Source organism: Rhinocladiella mackenziei (genome assembly GCF_000835555.1).
Source record: "Rhinocladiella mackenziei CBS 650.93 unplaced genomic scaffold supercont1.9, whole genome shotgun sequence".
Lineage (NCBI taxonomy): Eukaryota > Fungi > Ascomycota > Eurotiomycetes > Chaetothyriales > Herpotrichiellaceae > Rhinocladiella > Rhinocladiella mackenziei.
The window spans coordinates 1,083,631-1,106,879 of NW_013550596.1; the positions used below are offsets into that span (position 1 = coordinate 1,083,631).

A 23,249-nucleotide genomic window follows, 5' to 3' on the forward strand; every position below is an offset into this window, starting at 1 on the left:
CTGGTGTGCTTTAGCGAGTCCTCTGCCAGAGCCTGTAAAGCTCTCCGGCTTGTACCGCTAGAACGAGCCAATGGTAACTTGAATCCGAGTCAGCCAGATCTAGTTTTATTCGCATGGGATTTGTCATTATGCCCAAGTTTTGTTGGACACCGGAAATAGCGGTTTTGGGGTGATCTAACTTGGTCATCACCTCCTGGTGGTGTGCTGACTGCTTGAATTCTCGTCTTTGCGCATTTTCTCTAACACTGGTCAGAATAACACGTCTGAAGACCAACGAGAGAGTAAACCTTACCTTTCGAGTAATTGCAGCAAGGTGCTGATACTGAGCACCTGGCCTGCAACATAAAGCTGCAGTCTGCTCCCCTCCTCGTCCATGGACATGGCCCATTGAGCCGCCCTGGTCGCTTTGCTCATACGATCCTTAGCGCTGAATGTTCCAAGGCTGTTTTCGTATTTCTAGAGTTTCTTCAGGAAGTCTTTCAATGTCAACGCCGTCGCAAACGCGGCAGCACGAAGACTATCAGTATAGGAAGTGTTTTCTTCGTCATGAGCGATGATGCCCTCAATTTTGCGGAGGACTCTTCCAAGGCTCTCGAGTTCAATCATGGTTCGTCGATTCTGAGCTGCCCGCCCCGGTGCTGGACTTGAGCCCATCGACGAGCTTCTTGGTCAGATCTGATGCCTACTGTCAAAATCGAAACACCAAAAGTTTCCGAAGATACAAACCGGCGGCGGCGATCACACCGCCGACCGAGAATCCGAAGACAGGCATGATGAATGAACAATTCCAATCACGAGTAGTCGCCTCCTATCATTTGCTGATGTTTGTGCGAGAGACTGAGAAAGACCCCATGCATTCCATAGAATGAACTGCACCAGGCAAAGCTGGGCGATCTTGTTGGCCAGTCACGTGACGCGTTGGCATGGCAACGTCACGTGAGGCTCTTTGGCTTGGCAACTTGCGCCCGTCCTTCTTTTCGTCTTGCTCTCTTAGATAGAACAACAACACATTCCTTCTCTAGACTCCACAGTCTATCAGATCTTGCGTTGGAAATCGTCATCTGGTCTCGGGCTGAATGCTCTGTACAAACGAAGCCGGGGGAAGGCTGGCGAGAGAAGTCGGGAAAATATTGTTCCGATGCAATGCAAAATCCCGCTGTTGGCAGCGACTTTCCTCTCTTCGTGGCTCCTGGCGCAGCCTCACAACCTCATTTAGTCTACCCATGATGATGGCCTTCGCAATGTTCTTGAAACTCACAACCCGCGTCTAGATGTTCTCAGATGTCTTTTTGCTGACAAATGCCGGATTTGGGAAATACTTCACTTGGTGAGCCGGGAGGCTAACCTAACCTTCCAACTATGCAATAATTCAGGCCAGCCGCTCTCACACAATCGCGAACCTATAGCGAATGGGAATGGCTGGATTCAAATGCAAAGTGAACCTAGGGGATCACTGACATAATGTCCGTCCATTCCTCTATATGTCTCTTACCGAGCCATCCAATATTTCGTCACCGACTTCTGGAGCCAGTCTGTCTGGTCTCTTCTGTCCTTTACTGACTGACTGGAATCTTTTCCTTCCTTCCTGCCACTGTCTCCATCTGTCTGCTGAATAGTCTACATCTACCATCCACACAAAGGATATGGACGGCGACAAACCCATCTACATCCACCCCTCACTCTCCTCAGGCTTCGTCCTGTCCGTGAAAATCTGGATCCCTCCCGAAAAAATCTCCGAATTTTTCGCGCTGTTTAAGCCCGTTTACGACGCCGTGATCGCCGAGGAAGAATGCCGTTTCTTCGTCGTCACTCAAAACGAGCAGGAACCAGGCTGCATCTCATGGGTCGAAGGCTGGACTAAAGATGTCAATTGGCTCATGAGCGAGCAGTTGCCAAAGAGCTATTATCAGCCTTATCTTAAAGAGACGGAGGCGATGTTTACGAAGCCGAGATTCTTCGAGATTTTGAAGCCAGAAGCTAGTTTCGGGCATTTTAAGGTTCCGAAGACATAGGGCCTAAGGACCGTGGCGTAAAGGTATTGAATAGGATAAACAGATGGGAGGGCAGTGAAAGGATAAAGAGAAGGGAGGAATTGAAAGGATCGGGATGGATAGACGCACGACGTTTGGGCTGGGGATAGTCAATGAATGAGCTTGTGTCTCGGAAATTTGTATGGCTTCTTGCAGAATTGTGAAAATAACAAGAGTATTCATGTATCTGTCAGAGGATACGCGTCGCACGGGGGCCACCAACTTCAGAGTGGCTGGCCGACTGATTTGATCTGGAAATTCGTAACTTTGGTCCATAATTCGAAGCGAAGGCTACGTCCTTTTCAACATCATCGTTGATTTGGTGTACACTAAATCTCCCTTGTAACGAAAGCATGTCCAGGTAAGTCATAATCATTGAGAATCCGTCCGCTATGCCCTTGTCCTTCCCAAAATCGTCATATGGTGGAACATCAGGTTTTCTCACCGTGCCTAATGAGTCACCGCATCAACGAGGGATCCTCAACCTTCATGCATATCGAATCGGGGGTGGCTAATGGCGATTAGTCGGTCACGGCACAAGATTCGACCGGGTGATGACATACTTGCCCGTTAACAAGTCCGAGGATTTTGCTTGGATCTTGACTCGTCTTTGGCAATTTCTGAACGGAGGTGGGACCGTTTATTTCACGATCGAGGTTCATGTACTCCTTCGCTGCATCTTTGCTACCCCTCTCAAGCAGGTACTTCATGTACATCGTAACCAATTCTTGGACCGTTGTCTCGGGCAAGGCGCTCTTCGAGAGTATTTCGTCGACAATGCGTCGTATTTGATCATAGTGTGTCTGTTCGGTGTCGCTGCTGGTAGGCTGGTCGATCTCAAATCGTAAGTAGCTAGTCCAGAAGGCTGGACTTTCAAGATACCAATGCTGATTCTTTTGGAACACTTGGCGCGCTTCTTCAGATGATCCTTTGATCTTCCACAACAATCTCGCCCATTCGGCAACGAGAGCGGCCTTGGCAGAGATGTCAATTGTTGGAGAATCAATCTGGGCTTGGTATACGGAGATCGCAGCTTCGAGGCCCGAGTGGCGGCGAGTAACATTGGCCAATGAAACAATAGTCTCGATATGGCCGGGCAATTGGACCAGAATAGCTTCGTGAATATCTTTTGCCACATCAACTCGTCCAGTCATCTCTTCGAAATAAGCATATTGCAGTCTGGTCGCAGGAAGAGCGATCGGCACAAATAGACAAGATGCCCTTTGATAGATATTTCGGACTTCTTCCTCTTTCCCTGGCTGAGCCAACATCCACCGGGTATATCTCAACCAAAACTCATCGTGGTGAGCGCAAGTGACCAAGCACCGTTCATACAAGAACTGAATGCGTGTATAGTCGCCTTCGGCTTCTTCAAAGTCAAGATATTTGCGCCAATTCGTAAGTTGGGATTCATCCAGCTCCGTGACATGAAAATAAGGGCGCTTGATCTCGGATTCGTACGTCCATCTTTTCGTGGTCTCGGCTTGCGTCCGTCTGAAAATTTCGAGGTGATAATTATCGATCCGCGTACGGAGTTCTCGTTCCACTTCTGCTTGACTCCGACCAGCTTTGTATCCAGCACCCTCATTCTCAAGGTCCATCTGAAGCTGGGTTAGTGTTCCCGGAGGTGCAATGGCAGTGAGCGGTCTCGATTGGGCCATTTGCCGATATTTTTCGAAATATCGGGCATATTGGTGCATGGGAATGTGGATGATTCTGTTCAAGATGGCGAAGATCCGATCGTATGATTCCAGCCGTTCTTCAAATTCGATGTACTTATCCCAGAAGGGATGGGCGAGGAAATCCAGCCCCACACAAGCAGCTCCTCTCTCAAAGAGCCTAATTGCCAGAATGTCAGTAGTGTAAAGGAGCAAGGCAAGGGTCGGGAGAGGAGGACGGAGGAAGCAAACGCGAATAAGGTGGATGTACGTGATGTGGTAGTCCTTCAATCAATTGCAACAAATATTCCTGCGGGGATGATGACGGGCACATGGGCCTCTTCGGGAAAAGCAAATCAAAGTGCCTGACTGGTGATATGTGAGAAACGAGTTCAGAGGCATTTTGGCTGATGACGATCTCACCAATCTTTCGGTGGCCATCGTCATTGAATCCAAACTTCTACTGGACGCTTTGCGTCGTGCTGTGTTTAGGTCTCAACAAGAGGGAACAGTCGTTTGTATACTTACTCTCGAATGATCTCGGCGTCGTGACTCGTCTCGGTCTTGAATGAACAATAGTTCGTCCATAAATCAACCGAGTTGGTAATGCTTGCGACTCCTCGTTCATAAACCTATCAAGAATCTCAGCATTCAAATCTCTTTCGACGGTGGCAACCTTCCTCACCATTTCGGCTGCTTCGGTGCCAGCTATGGAGAATTCGAGGTCCGCATATTTCTTCCAGTATCCGAAAAAGAGAGGAAATTTTCCAAGGAAACGGTCGTAGATGCCTCTTATGGCCGTGATCGCTTGTGAACTCGAGTTCCTGTTGATTCCACCCTCTAACGCTTCGCCGGCGCGCACGAGCTTTTCCCAGATTTCAAAATTGTCGGAATCCTCGTTCTACAGTGGCTGGATTAGTAGATGCGCAGAAGAATGATAGTGGGATTCCACGTACCACCTCTGCCAGGAGCTTCCGTAGCTCTGAGTTCTCCTCATCGTTACCACCATAGGCGTCCATCTGGACGCAGCTGGGTCGGGCACCAAGGAGCCGTTCTGGACAATCGAGACAGGACCGGGTGAGGTGCAGATGGTGGAAGAGATAGCTTTCCGATGAGTTTCAAGTAGGGAGAAGACTATATGGTACAGGATGCAGGGGGAAGACAAGCAGAGCTGGGTCCATGCGAGAGGTAGAAGAAACCTGGAGGCTGAAGAACTGGATTTGTTCGAAAGCCAATCGCGCCAAGCCTGCGGTATTCAATTTTCCGGCTGCGGAGCAATCCCCTGGCACTCTTTCGTGGAATTGAAAGACCTTTCACATTCTCGTACAGTCCATTACTGTTTCTGTGCTTCACTGCCTAGCTCGACAACCGGCTCCCTTTCTCCTGCAAGTCACGATCACCTACGCATGAGTTGACATACCCTCTTTTCCTTATTCCAGTAATCAACGCCGTTCTCGATAAACCAGAGACCATTGATCCCGATACGATTCGGTCGAACGGAGCAATCAAAGCAAGGAAGACAAACTAGGGAGCACCGTTCTACAGCTATGGCCGAGGCCATCCTACCAAAACTCGATCTCCCACCTCGATTGATAAACTTTTTCGCTCGTTATCCTCCTCATTTGTACTCGGCCAAATTTACTGGAGCCACGCTCCCTCTCACACGCAAAGATGCCAAAGAACGGAGGATCGCCGAAGCTGCACAGAGAAAGACATTGCCGGAAGCGGCAGAAGCAGATTCAAGCAGAGACCTTGCCGTATCATCCTCAGAGACTTCCACGATACCAACTCCCCCGCCTGCAGCTTCAACTCCTGAGAAAAAGTTCCCTCCGAACCCATTCCTCCCAATGAAAAATTTCCGCACAGGACGGTGGAGAGGTGCAGCGATCGGCCTGCGACGCCAGGCAGAACTGGTTAAGCTGGCGAAGAAGTATGACGTTGAAGAATTGCTCCCTCCTGGTCGGAAATCGACTGCGTTCAAACAAGCGAAATTGGTTCAGAGAGGGTTACGAGTCAAGGGCACAGGAGAGGGCCAGAAGGTCAAGGGTCATAAATGGGAAAGACAGTTGGGTGCGACGCTGGAGAAGAGAAGACAGGCCATGGAGAACATGCCCGAGTTGATCAGAGAGTGGAAACAGGTAAGATTTCACCTTTCGCAAATGCAACGAGTAATAGGGCGTGCATGGCTAATGTGCTTGTAGAAAGGTCATGGCAGAGGCTGGAAGAAATATCCAAAATAAGCTATGGGAATTTACAAATGAAATTGGTCTGGAATTTCACAGCAGATCCTTCTCTCTACTTGGACGATATTTTCCAGCTATTCGGGCCCAGATGTGTCTATATCCTCCCTTCTTCGTCGCGCTGTCGATGGATTTTTTAGGGGAGCTATTAAATCGGCCTGATCGCCATCATCATTCGACCCAATACCAAGGATATTGAGGATGTCGCGATGTTCCATCAAGTCTCCAGCAATTTTCGGAGCACTTCGTGTATATACAGTTTCCCACAAGCAGCTTGCCCTGGGGTCGAGGCGATTTATAATAAGCACCACAGCTACTTGTGGTCTTTGTAAAAATAGATGGAGTTTGGTTCCCCTTGCTTCCGTCGGTGAATCAATTTTTCACGTGTCTCCTCCCTGCGCGGTGCTGAGGAGCCTCCGTGGGCTCAAAAAATAATCTGTCTTCATAGATAGTTGCCATGGAAGGCACCCAAGATCGCTTCTCGCTGTACCGCCCATGACAGATAGTGGACACACGGGCGATTACGCTCTCATCAGCCTCGTTTTCATCATGTTCTAGGTCACAATAGCACGGTGCGTGATGTTGATGAAGCTGGTGTATGTTGATGACTTTAAGGGGTGGCCAAAATCGACCTCGCGCTTGAACCTTCTAGCGGAGTCTCCTCCTGGGGGAATCAAATGTTTGGACTTCATGCTTGAATCTGAAGAACGCGGACATTCGGATCCTTGAGTTTATGGGAGCGTCAAGCGTTTTGAGTTTGCCTTTTTGACTTCGACGTCAACAGTTTCACGTATATTGCCAGGTAAAGTTTACTTTTGAGCAGACTCCCGCCTGGAGATCTGATGGTGTATAGATATGTGTGTATGACTGGCACCCTGTCGCAGGGAGGTGGTCAGAGAGGTCCTCACGGAGTGGGGACAAGGGAAAAGTCGTGCATCTCGTCAATATGATTCATGGTGAGGCGAGCCATCTTCGATTCGGTATTGTTGATGCTGATCTCGCGAGCAGAGAAACCAGGTTGATACAGGCGAGGCTCGAAACCTCTTTTCGACCACAAGGCTGGTTGCCGTGTCTCTTTCTATGTTGTCATTCAAACTGTTAGATCAGCTTGCCGGAATTCCTCCGTTTTACTAGAGTAACCCAAAGGCCTGTTAGAAGCAGTGCTCCCACTATCATGATTAGACCGCTCCAAAGCTGCAGTCCTAGATAGTTTTGTGAATTGGAGTCATTGCCATCGGCCACTAACGCTCCAGCAATAGGGCTTCCTATCAACGACGCGGTAGCCCCAATAGCTTGAGCCATTCCAAGGCGTGCACCCAGGACTTTCGGATCGGGGCAGACGACGGGAAATATACTGGGCGGGAGAGGGATGAGAGCTCCGCTAAAGCCGCCTGGTTTCTTCCGTTAGTTCCACAGGTCTTACCGGCCAAACTCTGCGGGACAACTGAAGACTTACCGTATAATGCAGAAAAGGCAAAGAAAGCAGAGTTGCTACGAATCCCAATCCAGGAAAGACAGAGTATTGCGGAAACAGAAGCACAGGTCAGCCAGGGGATCATGACTCCAATTCGAAGAGCCACTGCGGAAGCAAAGAGTCGACCTATGACGGATGCACCTTGGGCGACCACAATAGAGTACAGAGCCAAAGACCGAGACATGTGCAGTGAAAGTTGTGCGTAGCTGGGAATGTAGAAAAATGGGACGAGGTAGCCGCAAAATATCTGGAGGGAAAAAAGAAAAGATCAGCTTTTCACCACCACAGTCCACGAATTCGTACGAAATCACTCACGAAGAAATTGGCCCAAGTGTACATCCAGAACGCCGTATCCTTGAGTGCTGCTTTGTCAAATAGTTTTCGAGCAGTACCAGTACCAATGTCCCCGGTGTTCTCGGCTCCCCAAAGTAAAAGTGGGAATGCGATGACATAGGAACCCAGCATAATGAAACCCATTACCCTCACAGTCCAGTCAAAGCCAAGTGGTTCAATCAATTGGTCGAACGTAATCGTATAGATGATACCGCCTATGTCTCCCTGTCAGCAAAACCACCACGTTGCCTCCGGGATGTGAACTGACCGACAGGGGCACCACAAGTGACTATCCCAAGTGCCATGGCTCGATGAGTCGTAAATGAACGACTGACCAGTGCAAGGCCAGGAACATAGAGAACTCCGCATCCCAGACCCATGCAGATACCCTGCGTCAATATGATCTGGTAGTATTCAGATGACAGGCTCAACATCATAATTCCAAAACAAGACATGAAAGCACCACCAAAAAGCATGGTTCGATAGTGGCCGAGGTCAAATAAAGGGCCGGAAATGACACCTATGACAATCAAAAGATATGATGCGCATGTGCCGATCCAGGAGATGTCGGAGGGAGATTGACTCGACAAAAGAACCAACTCATAGTAGTTTTGGAAGAGTCCGAATGAGAAGGTAAATCCCCTGGTGAAGACCAAATGTTAACGCCAGCAAGACACCAAATGGCCCCGTGCTCTTACCAGACATTGAAGAAAACCAGCCAACATCCGATCACCTGAAGCCAGGCTCTGATACCTCCATCTGGGGCACTTGGCGGCGGTGGAGTGATAATTGCTTTCTCCTCAATCGCGACGTCGACGGCAGCGGGAGGCTCGACTGGGATTGACTCGACGCCAATTTTGGAGACATCATTGGCTGGATATGACATTGTGCAGACAGGTTTGTAAGCATCCAGCCAGGCTCTGTGTCATTTGGTTAATTGTTTCACACCCAGCCAACCTATTTTCTATCTCAGTTTGTCTATTCCAGAACAAACAGAAAGAGACCAAATCTAGGGAAATTCAGTGCGAAAGTGAGTAAGAGAGAAGTAGGAAAACACGGCATTGGTACCAATATGGAGAATTTATAGAAGGGCTAATGGGAGACATAGGGTAAAGTCCGAAAGACGGTTTGCATCTTGCTGCCCCATACACCTGATGGGACATCAACCAACGAGAGGGGAGTCAAGTTGCATTGCGTCGCAGATACCGAGGCTGGAGGCAAGGGGCTGGCCAAAACAGAACGGCAAAAGCACATTATAAATCGGATCTTGATCGTCATAGAGAAAAATCGGGGACCTTTTGACAGTGGCTAGAGGAAGATCGTATTTTCAGCCTTTGAAGGAATGGAAGAATTTGGGCCGGCTAAAGGTGAATGCCGTCGTTTACAGGGAAGCTCTGCCCGTCGCCGTCGCCATCACCAATGCTGAAGGCCAACAACCAATTCATCCTTTTGAACGGCTAACGGGTAACAGATACAGAGAGGATAGGCGAAACGGGGAATTGAAGTGAAATTTCGCGTGCTGGGAGCCGATGTCGGTGCAAATTCTCATGACCGTAGTGCGGGGGAATCCTTGGCGCCAAGGACGCCCATCTCCGACTTCCATCTTTGCCGACGATGGGCACATAAATAAGGGGCTGATACATTAAGCCATATATAGATATCATTTGCCCACAAGGCTGTGGACCTGACTCCTAGTACGTGGTCCGACGATTAAAATAAGCCCAGCTTCGAGTTATGTACCATGCTTTAATTCGTACGCATCACATCACCTCTCGGCAAAAGATCGCCCGTCTCAAAGACGCGACGAAAACTCACCAATGCTGTGCCTTAATCCGATCAGGAGGCATTCCTGGTGTCATGTACGTCCAGGGCCATGATCGGTCCAATGTTCAAAAATGGGTTGACACCGTCCATGATTTACGGTATAAAGACTACCAACTCGTGGCACCTGTCAATTCCGTTGAGGATTCGCAGATCTCGCCTCATAATCCAGGAATCAAATTGGGCGCACTAGAAGAGGTTGCCACGGTCAAGGAAATGGCAGCACAGATGGAGTCAAGAGGATTGCAAAAGTGGTGGCGTGGTGCTATGGGGTGGGGGGTTCGCGAATGATCATGAATCCTGCATCCTGTCTTTGCAGAGGGCAAGCTTGGATCCTACGACAGGATTTACTAATACACAGCTCATGGGAATCGAGCAAACCAAGTATGAAACCAGGTGATGCACACTATCCTTGCAGGCGAGCCTCTTCTGTATGTTCTAACTGCGACGACGATCTTTCACGATTAAAAGATCTATTTGCGGAACATGAGAAATACCTGGTGCAACCACCACGCTATGCAGCATTCAAACGCAATCCCGCGATGCTATCTTACAATTTTTGATACTCCAGCTTGCCCTCCAACTTCTTCGCCTCCGCCACCTTTCTCACCGCCTTGTTGAAATCGTCCTGGTTGACAGCATCCCGGTAATCCTTGATTGCGAACAAACCGGCTTCGGTAACCACATTGCGCAAGTCAGCACCGTTGAGACCGTCACTCATCTTGACCACGCTTTCGAAGTCAATATTTCCTTCCGTCACCACTCCAGCAGCATGAATCTTCAAAATCTCCAATCTGCCTACCTCGTTAGGCAGGGGGATTTCGATCTTTCGGTCCAGTCTACCCGCTCTTAATAGTGCCGGGTCCAAGGTGTCAGGTCTGTTGGTAGCCATGATAATTTTGGTCTTTCCCAGGTAGTCGAAACCATCCAACTGATTCAGGAGTTCCATCAACGTTCTTTGAATCTCTCGATCGGCCGATGTGCCTTCACTGAACCGTCGACCTCCGATGGCATCGATTTCGTCCATGAAAATAATGCAAGGCTCATGTTCTTTGGCATAACCGAACATTTCTCGAATCAATCTGGCCGACTCGCCAATGTATTTATCGACAATCGCCGATGAAACAACTGGAAGACTATTAGTGCGACTTCGATGAGACGATTAGGACTTTGGAATATACCCTTCAAGAAATTCGTGTCTAGGCTGCTAGCCACCGCTCTTGCCAATAACGTCTTTCCGGTTCCCGGAGGTCCGTAGAGTAAGACTCCCTTGGGAGGCTTGATACCCACCCGCAAGAATAGCTCGGGGTTCTTGAGAGGAAGCTCAATAACTTCACGCAGTTCTCGGATCTGATCATTCAAGCCACCAATTCCGGCAAAAGACACTTGCCCAGGATCTTCCAGTGACATGTTGTAGACGAGAGGGTCGACTTCTCGAGGGAGCATGCGCATGATGGTGAGAGTGGTCATATCGAGAGCGACCCGCGTGCCTTGTTTCAATTTGGTTTTGTCAACCTTGGACCGGCAGCCGACGACATATCGAGGACCCGAGGATGCTTTGACAATGACTATGCTGCATTAGCGGGGTCAAACGTGGAATAAATCAACAACCGTACATCTTTCATCGTCAAGTTGTTTGAGGACTTCGCCAATAATTTGCCCAACACTTTGTAGCGCTTTGATGTTCTCCTCAGTAGTTTCAAACTCTTTTTGGAGGCCCTTGATACCCATCCGTAAAGATTTTAATTTGGACTCCCATTCTCGCGACTCTAGTAATTTGTTTTTGTATTGTTCGAGGGCTTGTTGCCTTTCAGGATCTCCGCTTCCATCCATACCGCCAGTGTTGAGGATGATGGTCGTTGCTTTGTAAGGCCTTTTTTTTGTGTGTGTGTTTCGGGTCGTATGTTTTCGCGAGGAGAAGATGACGGAGTTTGTGATTATATCTGTTGTGTTGATGAAAGAACCATGACCAGAAGACCGAAAGCTTGCGCAGGTACCCAAAGACACGCGCGGCGAGAGTCCTGATGCGCAAAGGCTTGGAAGCTATGCCGAGAGGGCTCGGGTCACGTTATTGCTCTCTGAATACTAGCTTCCTAAAAACTGAAGGAAACGCTGACGAGGGTCTTGGTTTGGAGGGGCACCAAGCCTAGAAAGCGAGGAAACTTCGTTGATTGATGGTTGTCCCGCACTTGCAGCTGCGCTGAGGGCATCTTGTTTGCTCTAAAGTCTGCCAGCTTCTACGGTCATTGCTTTTCTGCTGCTAAGGACGACCAGGGCTGCCATTCCCATGTGAAGTTTGTAGCGATACCCCACCAAAACAACAAAAAAAGTTGACTGCTCTTTCCTCAGCACTTTTCTTCTTCTCTATTGACATCCTTAATAAGAGGGACAATCCGTAGATTCCTCTCCCTTCTTCTCTTTCACTCATCCATACTAAGCAACTCATCGCTGACATAAAATTGCATCACACCACTGAAGTAAAGGTATTTGCCCAGTGAGCGCTCTCTCTCTATGTTCATGGCCATCACAGTTTTTGTCCACCGAGCTCCTCACTTCACTTTCGCCCTCTGTTTCTCATCTTTCACAACCTCCCTCACTTCAATCACCTCGTCACCTCACCTCTCCTGTTTCTCACAGCCGATATCTTCCAATCACTGACCCACTGTAGTCATGCCAGTTGTCAAAGTTCACGCCCGTTCCGTCTACGACTCCCGGGGCAACCCGACGGTTGAGGTCGATGTCGTCACCGAGACCGGTCTTCACCGTGCCATCGTTCCTTCAGGGGCCTCCACCGGCCAGCACGAAGCCTGCGAGCTCCGTGATGGTGACAAGTCAAAATGGGGCGGAAAGGGTGTCCTCAAGGCGGTGGAGAATGTCAACTCCGTCATTGGACCCAAGTTGATTGAGAAGAACATCGATTGTACAGATCAATCTACCGTGGACAAGTTTCTGATCGAGCTTGATGGCACCGAGAACAAGACCAACCTTGGGGCCAACGCGATTCTCGGTGTCAGTCTTGCTGTTGCAAAGGCCGGTGCGGCTCAAAAGGGTGTTCCTCTATACGCACATGTTTCCGACCTTGCAGGCACCAAGAAGCCATTCGTTCTTCCAGTCCCATTCATGAATGTCCTCAATGGAGGGTCTCATGCCGGTGGTCGTCTTGCTTTCCAAGAGTTCATGATTGTTCCCGAGTATGTATCATGCTCCTGGTTCTTCCGAGCAGCACTAACTAAAATCACAGTCAAGCTCCTTCCTTCACTGAAGGACTCCGATGGGGTGCTGAAGTCTACCAGAAACTAAAGGGTTTGGCAAAGAAGAAGTATGGTCAATCTGCAGGCAACGTTGGTGATGAGGGTGGTGTCGCTCCGGATATTCAGACCGCCGAGGAAGCCTTGGACCTCATCATGGCAGCCATTGCGGAAGCCGGATACGAAGGGAAAATGAACATTGCCATGGATGTTGCTTCCAGCGAGTTCTACAAGGAGGACGTGAAAAAGTATGATCTGGACTTCAAGAATCCCGACAGCGACCCAACAAAATGGATTACCTATGAGCAATTGGCCGACATGTACAAGTCATTGGCAAGCAAGTATCCCATTGTCTCGATTGAGGATCCATTCGCCGAAGATGATTGGGAAGCGTGGAGCTACTTCTTCAAGACCTCTGACTTTCAGATTGTCGGGTAAGTATTTGTCTAGCGCTGTTTCACGTGCGATTTGATGCCTGACGGTGCTCCAGTGACGACTTGACCGTGACCAACCCCAAGCGCATTAAGAGAGCCATCGAGTCCAAGGCTTGCAACGCCCTGTTGCTCAAAGTCAACCAAATTGGTACCCTTACCGAATCAATTCAAGCCGCCAAAGATTCCTACGCGGCTGGTTGGGGTGTGATGGTGTCGCATCGTTCTGGTGAGACAGAAGATGTGACCATCGCTGACATCGTGGTGGGTATCCGAGCTGGTGAGATCAAGACCGGTGCACCGGCAAGATCTGAACGTCTGGCCAAGCTCAACCAAATTCTGCGCATTGAGGAGGAGTTGGGATCCAACGCGATCTACGCGGGCAGCAACTTCCGCAAGTCGGTCACTTTGTAAACGCGAAGATGAGCAGCCGAACTTGGACACAATCACAATATCGATACTTCCTACTCAGGTAGCTTTAGCACGAGGGGATTCACGCGCGATGAAGGCGACGTGATGGTACGGAACTTATGAATAAAATGAGTATGGCGGATAGTCTCGAATTCGTACTATTGAAAGGGAGGACCTCTGCATGTCCAGGCAGCCAGCGATTGGGCACGCATAAGTCTTGGCAGGCCAGTTTCGTGGATAGACTCTCGTGCCCTGATGTCAAGAGAAACACAAAATCCCGAATTTCATCCCACCACTGTTAACCGCGCGCCCACTTTCTTCCCTCATCTTGCACGATCGTCTCAGTCCTAGCGCAAGAATCTCCGTCGACCTCGATACAGACGACGATCTCTCGCGCGTCCGACCACACAATGCCTCCTTCAAAGTGGGGTGAGTCAACTCTGTTCATTGTGGAGAAGAAGGAGTTTGTCTCTTGCGAGCATGGTTCTCGAGACACGGGAGTCGGAATCCAACACTTTGTTTGCTGACAATATTTTATTGCAGATGAGGAATCCGAAGAGTCTTCCGAAGAAGAATCAATAGACGTCCCTGTTGCCCGACGCAAGTTCGCAGACGAGGAAGATTCGGATGATGTATGCCATGCATAACTGTACCTCACGATACTTTACAATACTGACTCGGTTCAGGTCGCTGAGAACTGGGATGAAGAGGAAGACTCAGAGGTTGAGCGAGAAAAAGCCGCCAAAGCCGCCGCAGCTAAAGCCAAAGCCGATGCAGAAGCCGCAACCAACAAGAAGACAAAGTCCCAGAGAATAGAGGAACACCGAGAAGCGAATCGACGGAGACGCGCAGTAGAGGAAGAAGATGAGAGTTCAGAAGAAGACGAGGCCACTCGACGCGCACGACTGCGACAGTCAGAACAAGATGCAGACCTCAAGCACGCTCAAGATCTCTTCGCCGATGTTGGCATGGGACCCAAATCACGCGCTGCTCCCAACAAGGCCGTGATTATTGAGGACAAAGCCCATCCTGGTCAGACCATCGACTTATCGTCACTCCCAATGTTCAAACCCGCCACCAAGACACAGTTTGACGCACTCTCGGCCACGCTCGTCCCGTTACTCACAGCCTCGTCCTCCAAACCCCACTATCCCATATGGGTAGCCAATTTTGTGAAGCAAATCTGTGCAGATTTGCCGAGTGCCGAAATCAAAAAGGCTGCGAGTGGTCTAACAGCTTTGAGCAACGAGAAAATGAAGGAGGAGAAGGCACAGGAGAAGGGCGGCAAGAAGACAAAGGCAGCAAAGACCAAGACGAGTCTTGCAGCGACGAGAGATATGGGAAGAGGGATAGCAGACACCACAAGTTACGATGACGGTCTGGGAGATGATGACTTCATGTGATTTTTACGTCATTGATTTTGCTTCGAAACATTTGCATAAGCACTACAGATTAGAGCAAGCCTCATCAAATGAATGGATGCACTCCAAGGTACGCCAAGTTAGACTGTTGCGTGCGGAAATGATCCAAATGTCTTCAAAAAGTGTTAGATTCATTAATGTTCCTCGGAATGGTCAGAGAATTCTGTGATCGAGAGAAAGAGGGTGGGTTGAACGGGTGGCTGATGGCGTAGATTTTGGAGATATCCAGCCTCGTCCCTGGCGTGCTTCATATTTTGCATGAGCTCTTCAACGTCGCCATGTTCTTCTGAAGGGAGAATTTTCAATTCGTGTCATGCGTGCGATTTAAGCTCAGTAGACCACACGACTCACTGCCAAACCTGCCGGCATTCTCATCGTGAACCTGGTAATATAATTGACCTTTCTTCCTTCACTTAGCCAGGCTGGCGCAAAGGCCTATATACTGAGCACGGCCCGCCTACCCCCATCATGACCTCCAAAGCAGACTCTCAAGTCGACAGAGAACGCCATATAAAATACTGGAGACGATGTGCTCAAATCCTCCCCGAACCCTACACCTCGGGCGAGGCCAGTCGAATGAGCTTTGGCTTTTTTATCGTTGCCGCATTGGATCTTTTGGATGCTTTCGAAAATGTGATCACTCCCGCCGAGAGACTGAGCTGGATTGAGTGGATTTATGCCTGTCAAGTCCCTCACACGGGCGGATTCCGAGGCTTCACAGGCACAATGATGGGTGGTATGAGACATCCGGGAAACTGGCACTGGGATCCAGCGAATCTGCCCAATACCTACTTTGCATTGGCTACGTTGTTGATTCTGGGGGACGATCTGGGCAGAGTGAAGAGAAAGGAGTGTCTGCAGTGGGTCAAAAGTCTGCAAAGACCGAATGGCAGCTTTGGCGAATTCCTTGGTGAGGACGACGTGGTCGAAGGGGCAGATGATCCGAGGCTCTGCCTGTGCGCAGCAGGGACAATCAAGCTGCTACAAGGCGGCGAGCAGGATGAGAAGGCGGAATGGCTAGATGAAGGAAAACTACGACAGTATATTGCAAATTGTCAGGTAAGGCCCTGACAGCGACAGAACGGCGGTATACTGATTGATGTTCTTTTCAGAGTCATGAAGGTGGAATCGGCCAGGCTCCTCTGCTGGAGGCTCACTGTATGTTGACTGCCCGTTGAGATAACGTCGTTGATCTAATATCATAACAGCCGGGTTGAATTACTGCGCCATCGCCACTCTTTCGTTCCTCGGCCTCCTCCAGGAACCACCGATATCAATCCATGAGGTAGCCAGTGAGGCTAAGCTCGATACTTCTAGCTGTACGCGATGGATGCTTGATCGACAAACAACCAGGATCGAGGGGGGAGATGAGGGCGAACACGAAATCGACGAAACTCAACCAGAGAAGTTCTCCTCTGATATGTCTAGGATGGGACACGAATTGAAAATTACGGAGAAAGTAATCGCTGGATTTTGTGGCCGATGCGGCAAGATTGCAGACACCTGTTACTGTTTCTGGAATGTAGGAGCTTTGGCTGTGAGTATGATCGGGAGCCTTGCATCTCTGTTCTAACATTTTATCAGATCCTTCAGCAGCACCATCTCGTCGATGTTGAGTCGCTGAGAGGATATCTTCTGGACAAAGCCGCGCATCTCATAGGAGGATTTGGAAAAGGGCCTGGCGAGCTCCCCGGTGCGTCGAACCTCCATTGTCAGGTTGCTCCCAGGAAACTTGTGGTGTACTAACGGCCACGGTAGATCTTTTGCACTCGTATCTTGGTCTCGCTGTGCTGGCGATATACAACGAGCCTGGGCTGAAGGAATTCGACGCAACATTCTGTTTTAGCAAAGATGCTGTACAGAAGTTGAAGCATGTGGCTTGGCGGCAAAGTTGATATTCATACTCGATAACATACGTATTAGGTAAGAGGCGATGCAATTTTTCGGATTTGGGTCACACCAAACTCAACCTCAGTGTTCGTCATAGCTGGCCTCTGCGGCGGTCGGATGGCCGCGGGGTGGGCTTACCTGGTCATGACCTTTCGCATCAGCCTGTTTTCAATCCCATAAACGATGGACCGGTCGATCTTGATACGTATTTGACTGCTTCGGCTGCTTTTTTCACGTTGTCTGACCATCTGGGAGAATTTCATATCCAGAAACCTGCAGACTTCGAAACAGCCAAGGGCCGGAGTCCGCGACGACTTTGGTCATGGCACTGCCAATAGATGGGACGCACAAAGCGATCGGGAGGGCTGAAGCGTGGAGTCCACCGCCCTGGCCAAAGGCCACTAGCCACTTCCCTAGAAAGCTGGGAGACTGGAACTCTCAACATGGACGCGTTAGCCACCCTACCCCATTCATCCACCAAAAAGTTGATAAGCACTAGCTATTCTTAGCGATGAATCCTTACCGAGAAAGTGACTGTTTCGACAGACCCAGGGTCCCCCTCCAGGCAACACGTTCCAGCTGAACCGGCCAAGTCTCTCAAATTCGGACAATGTCTTTTCCCTTGCGGGCTGCGCCGTCGCTGTTGGTATCATCGCTAGAATACAGCGCTTAAGAGCACAAAAAGTCCGTCCGTGTTCCTTTCGGGTCTCGAAAACTTGCAAGATCTTCAATCCTTTCTGGATCTGTGATCCAAGACCCAGAAACGTCTCCACTCAGACACTTGACATTCAACACCATGCCCAAACGAACACTTTTTACCAATATTACCCCTCTTCCTCCCCAGGTATCGCGCGAAGTTGCAATTGCTATGCTTCATAACCATGACGAAATGATTGAGCTAAATCCACTGGTCATTGAACATCATCCGATCAAAACTCCGCGAGATGCGCCTGCCGACGAATTCTTGGACTGCGTCTGGCAAGAACTGACTGACAAGATTCATTACTTGCCTGGGGGTATTGTAAAAGGGAAAGTCAGCTACAAGGCCTGCTTCCACGACACACCATATGGACTACAAACACACATCTACGCGCCTATGGGGCTGGACATCCGAGAAAAATGGTCGATTGGAGGATCTCTACCTGGAGAACCCCCCGAGGTGCGCGAACTAGGAGTGGATGCCCCTCGACAAGGCTTATACTTGCGAGAGGATGGCGACATGAGGTGCAATATCTTGTTGACCTCCTTTGTGCGGAAGAACCTTGACAATGCGCACAAAGTCCTCGTCGAACGCATCCTCAAGAAAGCCGAGCGTGTGGAAGAGCACCAGCAGACCATGTCAGGATTCCCAACGAGCCCGGCAGGCCCACGATTTCAACCTGGCTCTCACATGTCGAATTCACAACTCCTGAACGCTCCGATAGCCCAAAGACCACTTTCGCCTCAGATGCTGTCGCCTCAGCAAGATATGGGTTGGCAAACGATGGCCAACCATCCTGCATTCCGAATGGATGACAAGCGCATGAGCACATATACTCTCCCACCGTATCAAGCCAACAATTCGCAGCAGCACATGAGCTATTATGCTCCAATGAAACAGCCTGATCCTCCCAAACAATTCATGGCCGAGTTACCTGGCTCAACCTACCATACTGGACATCTGGCTCCGCCTGTGCATCAGACCCCACCGCCTCCTCCTCCTCCTCCTCCTGGTCACCGAATGAGCACGATGTCTGAATTGTCAGGCTCAGAAGCGGCACCCAAAGGGTCACCGAATCCGCAAGCGTTATCAGATCGATCTAGCATAATATCAGAGATCCCCGGTCACCAAAGACACAGTGCGCAGGAATATGCTCCGAATATGAATCAATCTGTGGTATCTGGGCCATCAGATCGTACCAGCATGATCTCTGAGTTGCCTTCAGGTCAACGGACACAAAGCAATGGATACGCGTCTCAACCGAAAAGCTGATACCTTGAGAAACGCCAGGCTTTGATGACGGTAATGAAAATGAAGTCTAGAAAGGAATGTGTATATGCATAGGGACTAAAATGTATTTCTGAGCTTGGAGTTCCGGACAAGTTTTCATATATTGGGTAGCGAGGCCTTCGCATTGGCCATTGAGCGAATCTCACTATTGTCGTTTGAGGAGTTCCTCCAGTTGTTCCTTGTGTCACTGTTTCGCTCCCCCCTCCCTTTCTTTTTTGGCTCCCTTCGATATCGGCTCCTTGTCTCCGCCCCATGGTTTGGCAAAGATCTGTTTTCAGAAGTGTATCAGAATCCAGACAGCCATCTCGATGACCATATTGGCCGCGGCTCCCACGTGCAGAGAGGAGAAATAAGTATGCTGCGTGCTCCGTACGTCACCAGAAAAGAAAGCTGTTGATGGAGTGGAATCCAATGGCATTGACGAGCCATGGTTATGAGGGAAAGGATTGACTGCGGATCATCGAACAATCAATTTTCTGTGATTAATTTAGCATCTTTTGGAAGGGACGGACTCGATGATGATAGGAGATCGTCCACTCCTGATTCTTGTGGAGGGTGTAGAGGGCACCTCGTAGGGTGTAGGAGGTGGTAAATTTGTGGTCCGATCAACTCCGCACAATTCCTCCCGCCCTTTTTCTTTTCCACCATATGTTGGTTTTCGGCAGTCGAGCATTCAACCATCCAGGACCCTCCTAGCCACGGACCAGACCCAGGCCTTTTTTCTGGCAACTGCCCAATTGCTAAAGCTTAACCACTGCCCACCTTCGGCGTCACAAGTCTACAATACCTTATCGAACTCTACACCGTCAAATCCCTTCTGGAGGACTTTGCAATTTGCTGAATGTTCGTCCGCGATCACGTTCAATTCTCACGCGAATCTCGAACCACATAGACCACCCCTTCCTGCGATTTGTCCCACATGTTATCCTTACCCCCGACGCGCCGCATGAACTCCTATTTCATTTTGCAAGGTCAACTTGTCGCGAGGAATGCAAGCTTCGAAGACTAAGGCAGAGCTTCAGCAACATAAGGCCAAAGTACGCAAATCAATCGTCTCGCGGTTTCAAAATGGGCTAACATGATATGAGCAGCTTGCGAACTCCTATTCAGAACTACTCGAGTGAGAACCACCAGTCCAATCTGCAACACCTCACTAATCCCTCCACCAGCCAATTCTCCTCCAAAGAACTCAAGACAGTCGGAAACTACACACTAGGAAGACTCATCGGAAAAGGCTCTTTTGGAAAGGTCTATCTGGGCCGTCACAACCTCACCAATGGCTCGAAGGTCGGTTTTGTGCACATATATGGCAAAGGACAGCTCCCCCACTGAGAATGGGATATAGGTGGTACTCAAAGCCTCGAGTAAGGAAGACCCAAACCTGGCAAGAGAAATTCACCACCATCGACAATTCATTCACCCACATATTGCCCGACTATACGAAGTTATAATAACGGAATCCCTCGTGTGGTTGGTCTTGGAGTATTGCCCTGGTATGGGACACCATTCTTCTTCCATAAGAACCGGATACTGAATGCGATCAGGTGACGAATTATACAACTACTTATGTAAGAATGGGGCACTCCCTGTCGAAACTGTACAAAAGATTTTCACTCAGCTTGTCGGAGCTGTTGCATATATCCACAGCAAGTCTTGTGTTCATCGAGATTTGAAATTGGAGAACGTCCTTCTCGACAAGCACGATAATGTTAAACTATGTGATTTTGGTTTCACCAGAGAATATGAAGGCAGGGCAAATTATCTCCAAACCTTCTGCGGTACAGTCTGTTACAGCGCGCCGGAAATGCTCAAAGGAGAGAAATATGCTGGTGAAAAAGTCGATGTCTGGAGTCTTGGAATTATTCTTTACGCATTATTAAAAGGAGAGCTGCCTTTTGACGAAGATGACGATGCAGCAACGAAAGCAAAGATTTTGAGAGACGACCCTGTCTACCCTGACACATTTCCTGAAGCCGCAAAGACGCTGATTTCGAAGTTACTCTCGAAGCGCCCTCTGTACAGACCAGCGCTGTCGGATATTTTGTCAGACCCCTTTCTGGCCGAGCATGCCCCTCAGCAGCAGGCGATTTTGAAACTGTCTCAACCAGCCGCATTTACAACTCAATTGGAAAAGGACACGCTCGAGCGCATGAGGGCTGCCGGTGTGGACATTGACAAAGTCATTGAAAATGTGCTTTCGCAAAGGTGTGATACATTAGCCGGTTGGTGGGCACTCCTCATCGAAAAGGAAACAAGAAAACAAGCAAGACGAGATCGAAAAAGGAAAGAAAGAGAAGCAGAGTTGAAAATTCTCCGCCGGCTCAGTGGTGCAAGCAGTCGACTCGAACGGATTGCACCCACTCTGGAAGAGGTTGATGAAGAAGGATCTCCCGGTGATACGCAGAGACGCCGGAGCAGTAGTCGAGGAAGAACACAACGACGGAGTACGCCTCAAATACTGGTCAGTGATCTCCCTCAACTTCCCGAAGGCAATGTCATGCAATCACCTGGATCCGCAACGCCCCCGCCGCCGATCGATAAAGACTCCGTTCGGTCTCACAGCGGTTCTCGACCTCCCTTACCACCCAAGGAACGAAATCGACGAAGCAGCACTCTACAGCTAGTCTCGACAAATCCAGAATTGCTCGGTCCGCTCAATGGGGTAAACAAGAGACGCGGTGGAAAGCTTCGCAACAGGCAATTTCTGAGTCAGCTCACAGCGCTGAAGCATTGGATTGTGGAATCAACGAAGCGAGCCACCTCCCCTATCAACCCCAAGAACGACAAACTCTCGAATGGAAGTTCGAACAATTTAAAAGCAGCTCATTCGACTGATGCCGTCCAAATGAACAGGAGCAGTAGACCCGTCCTTGATGCGGCTAGTTCGAACAGATCCTCTTACGTTTCCGCCTTGACTCCTGTCGTGTCGAATTCCAATCCAGTCCCCCCGGTCAAAAATACCGCGCCGCGTGTCGATACCACGCGTGGAAGACCTCACCGCAACTCCCTTTCGCCGTCTCCAGTCACTCCTCGCTCCTCATACCGTCGCAGTTCGACTGGCCTTCGTGGCCGCAAATCAACGTCGTCATCCGTCTCCTCGATCCGAAGCATGCCCCGACATACATCACACAGCAAAGCGTCTTCGCAAAGTTCCAACAGTTTCGATACCATCCATAGCCCCGCAAGCATCAGGACCCCCCGCTCTCCACATTCCTCTATCAAAGTCCTCCCCGTCACGCCCACCGCCAATGCATTTCCTTCCAATGTCCGCACCGTCAGAACCCCTCGTGGCTCAGATGCAGGACTTCAACCTAGACCTCTTTCCGGGATCCAACTGCATGGCGAAGGGCTATTTCCACCAGGAACCCCCCAATCCGGTGCTTCCGGGACAGGCGTCATGTTTGCCCGCCGAAAGAAATCCCCATTCAAAGGACCCATGCTGAATCCGGCGTTTTTCTCCACCTCAACGCTCCCCGCTGCTTTTGGAAGTCCGGCCGTTCTTGCTGGTGGCAGGAATCGAGAAGGTTCAGATGGCAAACTTAATCTGGGTCTGAAAGATTTCATTTCCAGACGAGACAGTGGGAAGCGGAAGAGCCAAATTATTGAGGAAGAGGAGGAAGAAGAAACCGGTACTAGGCATGGGTATGGAATGACCGAGGAAGAAGATGATGAGGACATCGAAGAAGTGGATGCGTTCCGGGCTATTGAGTTAAATAAAGGCGAGAGGGTTGAGAGTATTACGATTTGGAACGACGCAGCGGAAGAAGAAGTGAAGGAAGAGGCAGAGGAGGGAAATCACGACGATAACAAAGCACTGCCTGTAACCGGGAAGGGCTGATACGAGCCGGCAGGCAAGTCCTTGGTACCAGTGTTGTTGTCGCGATGACGTGCTCGGGGAAAGAAGAGGCGATGTCCGTATGATGAAGAGGAAATGCTACGACTTGTTCTCCGCCTTGCCACTCGAAGATCAAGAGTCAAATGGATTGACTACGCTTTGATTGTGCGTCATGGACAGAACAGACTTCGATTGATGTGTTGGACTGCTTGACGGGACTGATGGAGTGATCGACGGATTCTCCTTTCTCCTTCCCCTTTTTGACGGCTCTCATTGGGAAAATAGAAAGTGTGATGATAGACGTGGGTTTCCTCCTTCACCCTTGTTCTTTTATTTTTGCCCATTCCCCTGGGTTGGGGAGCTGTACGACTTTTGGGTTTTCCTGTGATTGCGACGACTGATGGTTGGTGGATGGTGGTTTTTATATTAGTTCAATTCTATTTCCAATCTTTTTCCCCTCTTCGATG

The 23,249-nt window shown here is 49.6% G+C and overlaps 13 protein-coding genes across 13 annotated transcripts; 8 read left to right on the top strand and 5 right to left on the bottom strand.

The window, feature by feature from the left end:
* Positions 1-10: 10 nt before the first annotated feature.
* Positions 11-381, bottom strand: Z518_10597 (uncharacterized protein; the record flags this gene model as incomplete). Its single annotated transcript, XM_013412139.1, has 2 exons — positions 11-239; positions 293-381. The coding sequence occupies 2 exons, from the start codon at positions 379-381 to the stop codon at positions 11-13; spliced, it is 318 nt and encodes a 105-aa protein (XP_013267593.1).
* A 75-nt stretch (positions 382-456) lies between these two features.
* On the bottom strand, positions 457-772 carry Z518_10598 (uncharacterized protein; the record flags this gene model as incomplete). The annotated part of the gene is made up of 2 exons (XM_013412140.1): positions 457-661; positions 723-772. 2 exons carry the CDS (start codon positions 770-772, stop codon positions 457-459), a joined length of 255 nt encoding a protein of 84 aa, XP_013267594.1.
* Positions 773-1,643: 871 nt separating this feature from the next.
* Positions 1,644-2,012, top strand: Z518_10599 (uncharacterized protein; the record flags this gene model as incomplete). Its single annotated transcript, XM_013412141.1, has 1 exon — positions 1,644-2,012. The coding sequence occupies one exon, from the start codon at positions 1,644-1,646 to the stop codon at positions 2,010-2,012; it is 369 nt and encodes a 122-aa protein (XP_013267595.1).
* Positions 2,013-2,551: 539 nt separating this feature from the next.
* On the bottom strand, positions 2,552-4,707 carry Z518_10600 (uncharacterized protein; the record flags this gene model as incomplete). The annotated part of the gene is made up of 4 exons (XM_013412142.1): positions 2,552-3,869; positions 4,217-4,320; positions 4,374-4,589; positions 4,645-4,707. 4 exons carry the CDS (start codon positions 4,705-4,707, stop codon positions 2,552-2,554), a joined length of 1,701 nt encoding a protein of 566 aa, XP_013267596.1.
* Positions 4,708-5,235: 528 nt separating this feature from the next.
* Z518_10601 (uncharacterized protein) lies at positions 5,236-5,928 on the top strand (the record flags this gene model as incomplete). Its single annotated transcript, XM_013412143.1, has 2 exons — positions 5,236-5,826; positions 5,890-5,928. The coding sequence occupies 2 exons, from the start codon at positions 5,236-5,238 to the stop codon at positions 5,926-5,928; spliced, it is 630 nt and encodes a 209-aa protein (XP_013267597.1).
* Positions 5,929-7,026: 1,098 nt separating this feature from the next.
* On the bottom strand, positions 7,027-8,621 carry Z518_10602 (uncharacterized protein; the record flags this gene model as incomplete). The annotated part of the gene is made up of 5 exons (XM_013412144.1): positions 7,027-7,319; positions 7,385-7,649; positions 7,718-7,950; positions 8,004-8,377; positions 8,434-8,621. 5 exons carry the CDS (start codon positions 8,619-8,621, stop codon positions 7,027-7,029), a joined length of 1,353 nt encoding a protein of 450 aa, XP_013267598.1.
* Positions 8,622-9,469: 848 nt separating this feature from the next.
* Positions 9,470-9,847, top strand: Z518_10603 (uncharacterized protein; the record flags this gene model as incomplete). The annotated part of the gene is made up of 1 exon (XM_013412145.1): positions 9,470-9,847. One exon carries the CDS (start codon positions 9,470-9,472, stop codon positions 9,845-9,847), a length of 378 nt encoding a protein of 125 aa, XP_013267599.1.
* Positions 9,848-10,106: 259 nt separating this feature from the next.
* Z518_10604 (26S protease regulatory subunit 10B) lies at positions 10,107-11,389 on the bottom strand (the record flags this gene model as incomplete). Its single annotated transcript, XM_013412146.1, has 3 exons — positions 10,107-10,684; positions 10,738-11,124; positions 11,173-11,389. 3 exons carry the CDS (start codon positions 11,387-11,389, stop codon positions 10,107-10,109), a joined length of 1,182 nt encoding a protein of 393 aa, XP_013267600.1.
* An 837-nt stretch (positions 11,390-12,226) lies between these two features.
* Z518_10605 (enolase) lies at positions 12,227-13,649 on the top strand (the record flags this gene model as incomplete). The annotated part of the gene is made up of 3 exons (XM_013412147.1): positions 12,227-12,747; positions 12,798-13,238; positions 13,295-13,649. The coding sequence occupies 3 exons, from the start codon at positions 12,227-12,229 to the stop codon at positions 13,647-13,649; spliced, it is 1,317 nt and encodes a 438-aa protein (XP_013267601.1).
* A 407-nt stretch (positions 13,650-14,056) lies between these two features.
* Z518_10606 (uncharacterized protein) lies at positions 14,057-15,049 on the top strand (the record flags this gene model as incomplete). The annotated part of the gene is made up of 3 exons (XM_013412148.1): positions 14,057-14,075; positions 14,190-14,278; positions 14,333-15,049. The coding sequence occupies 3 exons, from the start codon at positions 14,057-14,059 to the stop codon at positions 15,047-15,049; spliced, it is 825 nt and encodes a 274-aa protein (XP_013267602.1).
* A 486-nt stretch (positions 15,050-15,535) lies between these two features.
* Z518_10607 (uncharacterized protein) lies at positions 15,536-16,962 on the top strand (the record flags this gene model as incomplete). Its single annotated transcript, XM_013412149.1, has 5 exons — positions 15,536-16,126; positions 16,180-16,225; positions 16,276-16,604; positions 16,652-16,760; positions 16,826-16,962. 5 exons carry the CDS (start codon positions 15,536-15,538, stop codon positions 16,960-16,962), a joined length of 1,212 nt encoding a protein of 403 aa, XP_013267603.1.
* A 791-nt stretch (positions 16,963-17,753) lies between these two features.
* Z518_10608 (uncharacterized protein) lies at positions 17,754-18,929 on the top strand (the record flags this gene model as incomplete). The annotated part of the gene is made up of 1 exon (XM_013412150.1): positions 17,754-18,929. The coding sequence occupies one exon, from the start codon at positions 17,754-17,756 to the stop codon at positions 18,927-18,929; it is 1,176 nt and encodes a 391-aa protein (XP_013267604.1).
* Positions 18,930-20,030: 1,101 nt separating this feature from the next.
* Positions 20,031-22,785, top strand: Z518_10609 (uncharacterized protein; the record flags this gene model as incomplete). The annotated part of the gene is made up of 3 exons (XM_013412151.1): positions 20,031-20,234; positions 20,293-20,440; positions 20,492-22,785. The coding sequence occupies 3 exons, from the start codon at positions 20,031-20,033 to the stop codon at positions 22,783-22,785; spliced, it is 2,646 nt and encodes an 881-aa protein (XP_013267605.1).
* Between the last annotated feature and the right edge of the window lie 464 nt (positions 22,786-23,249).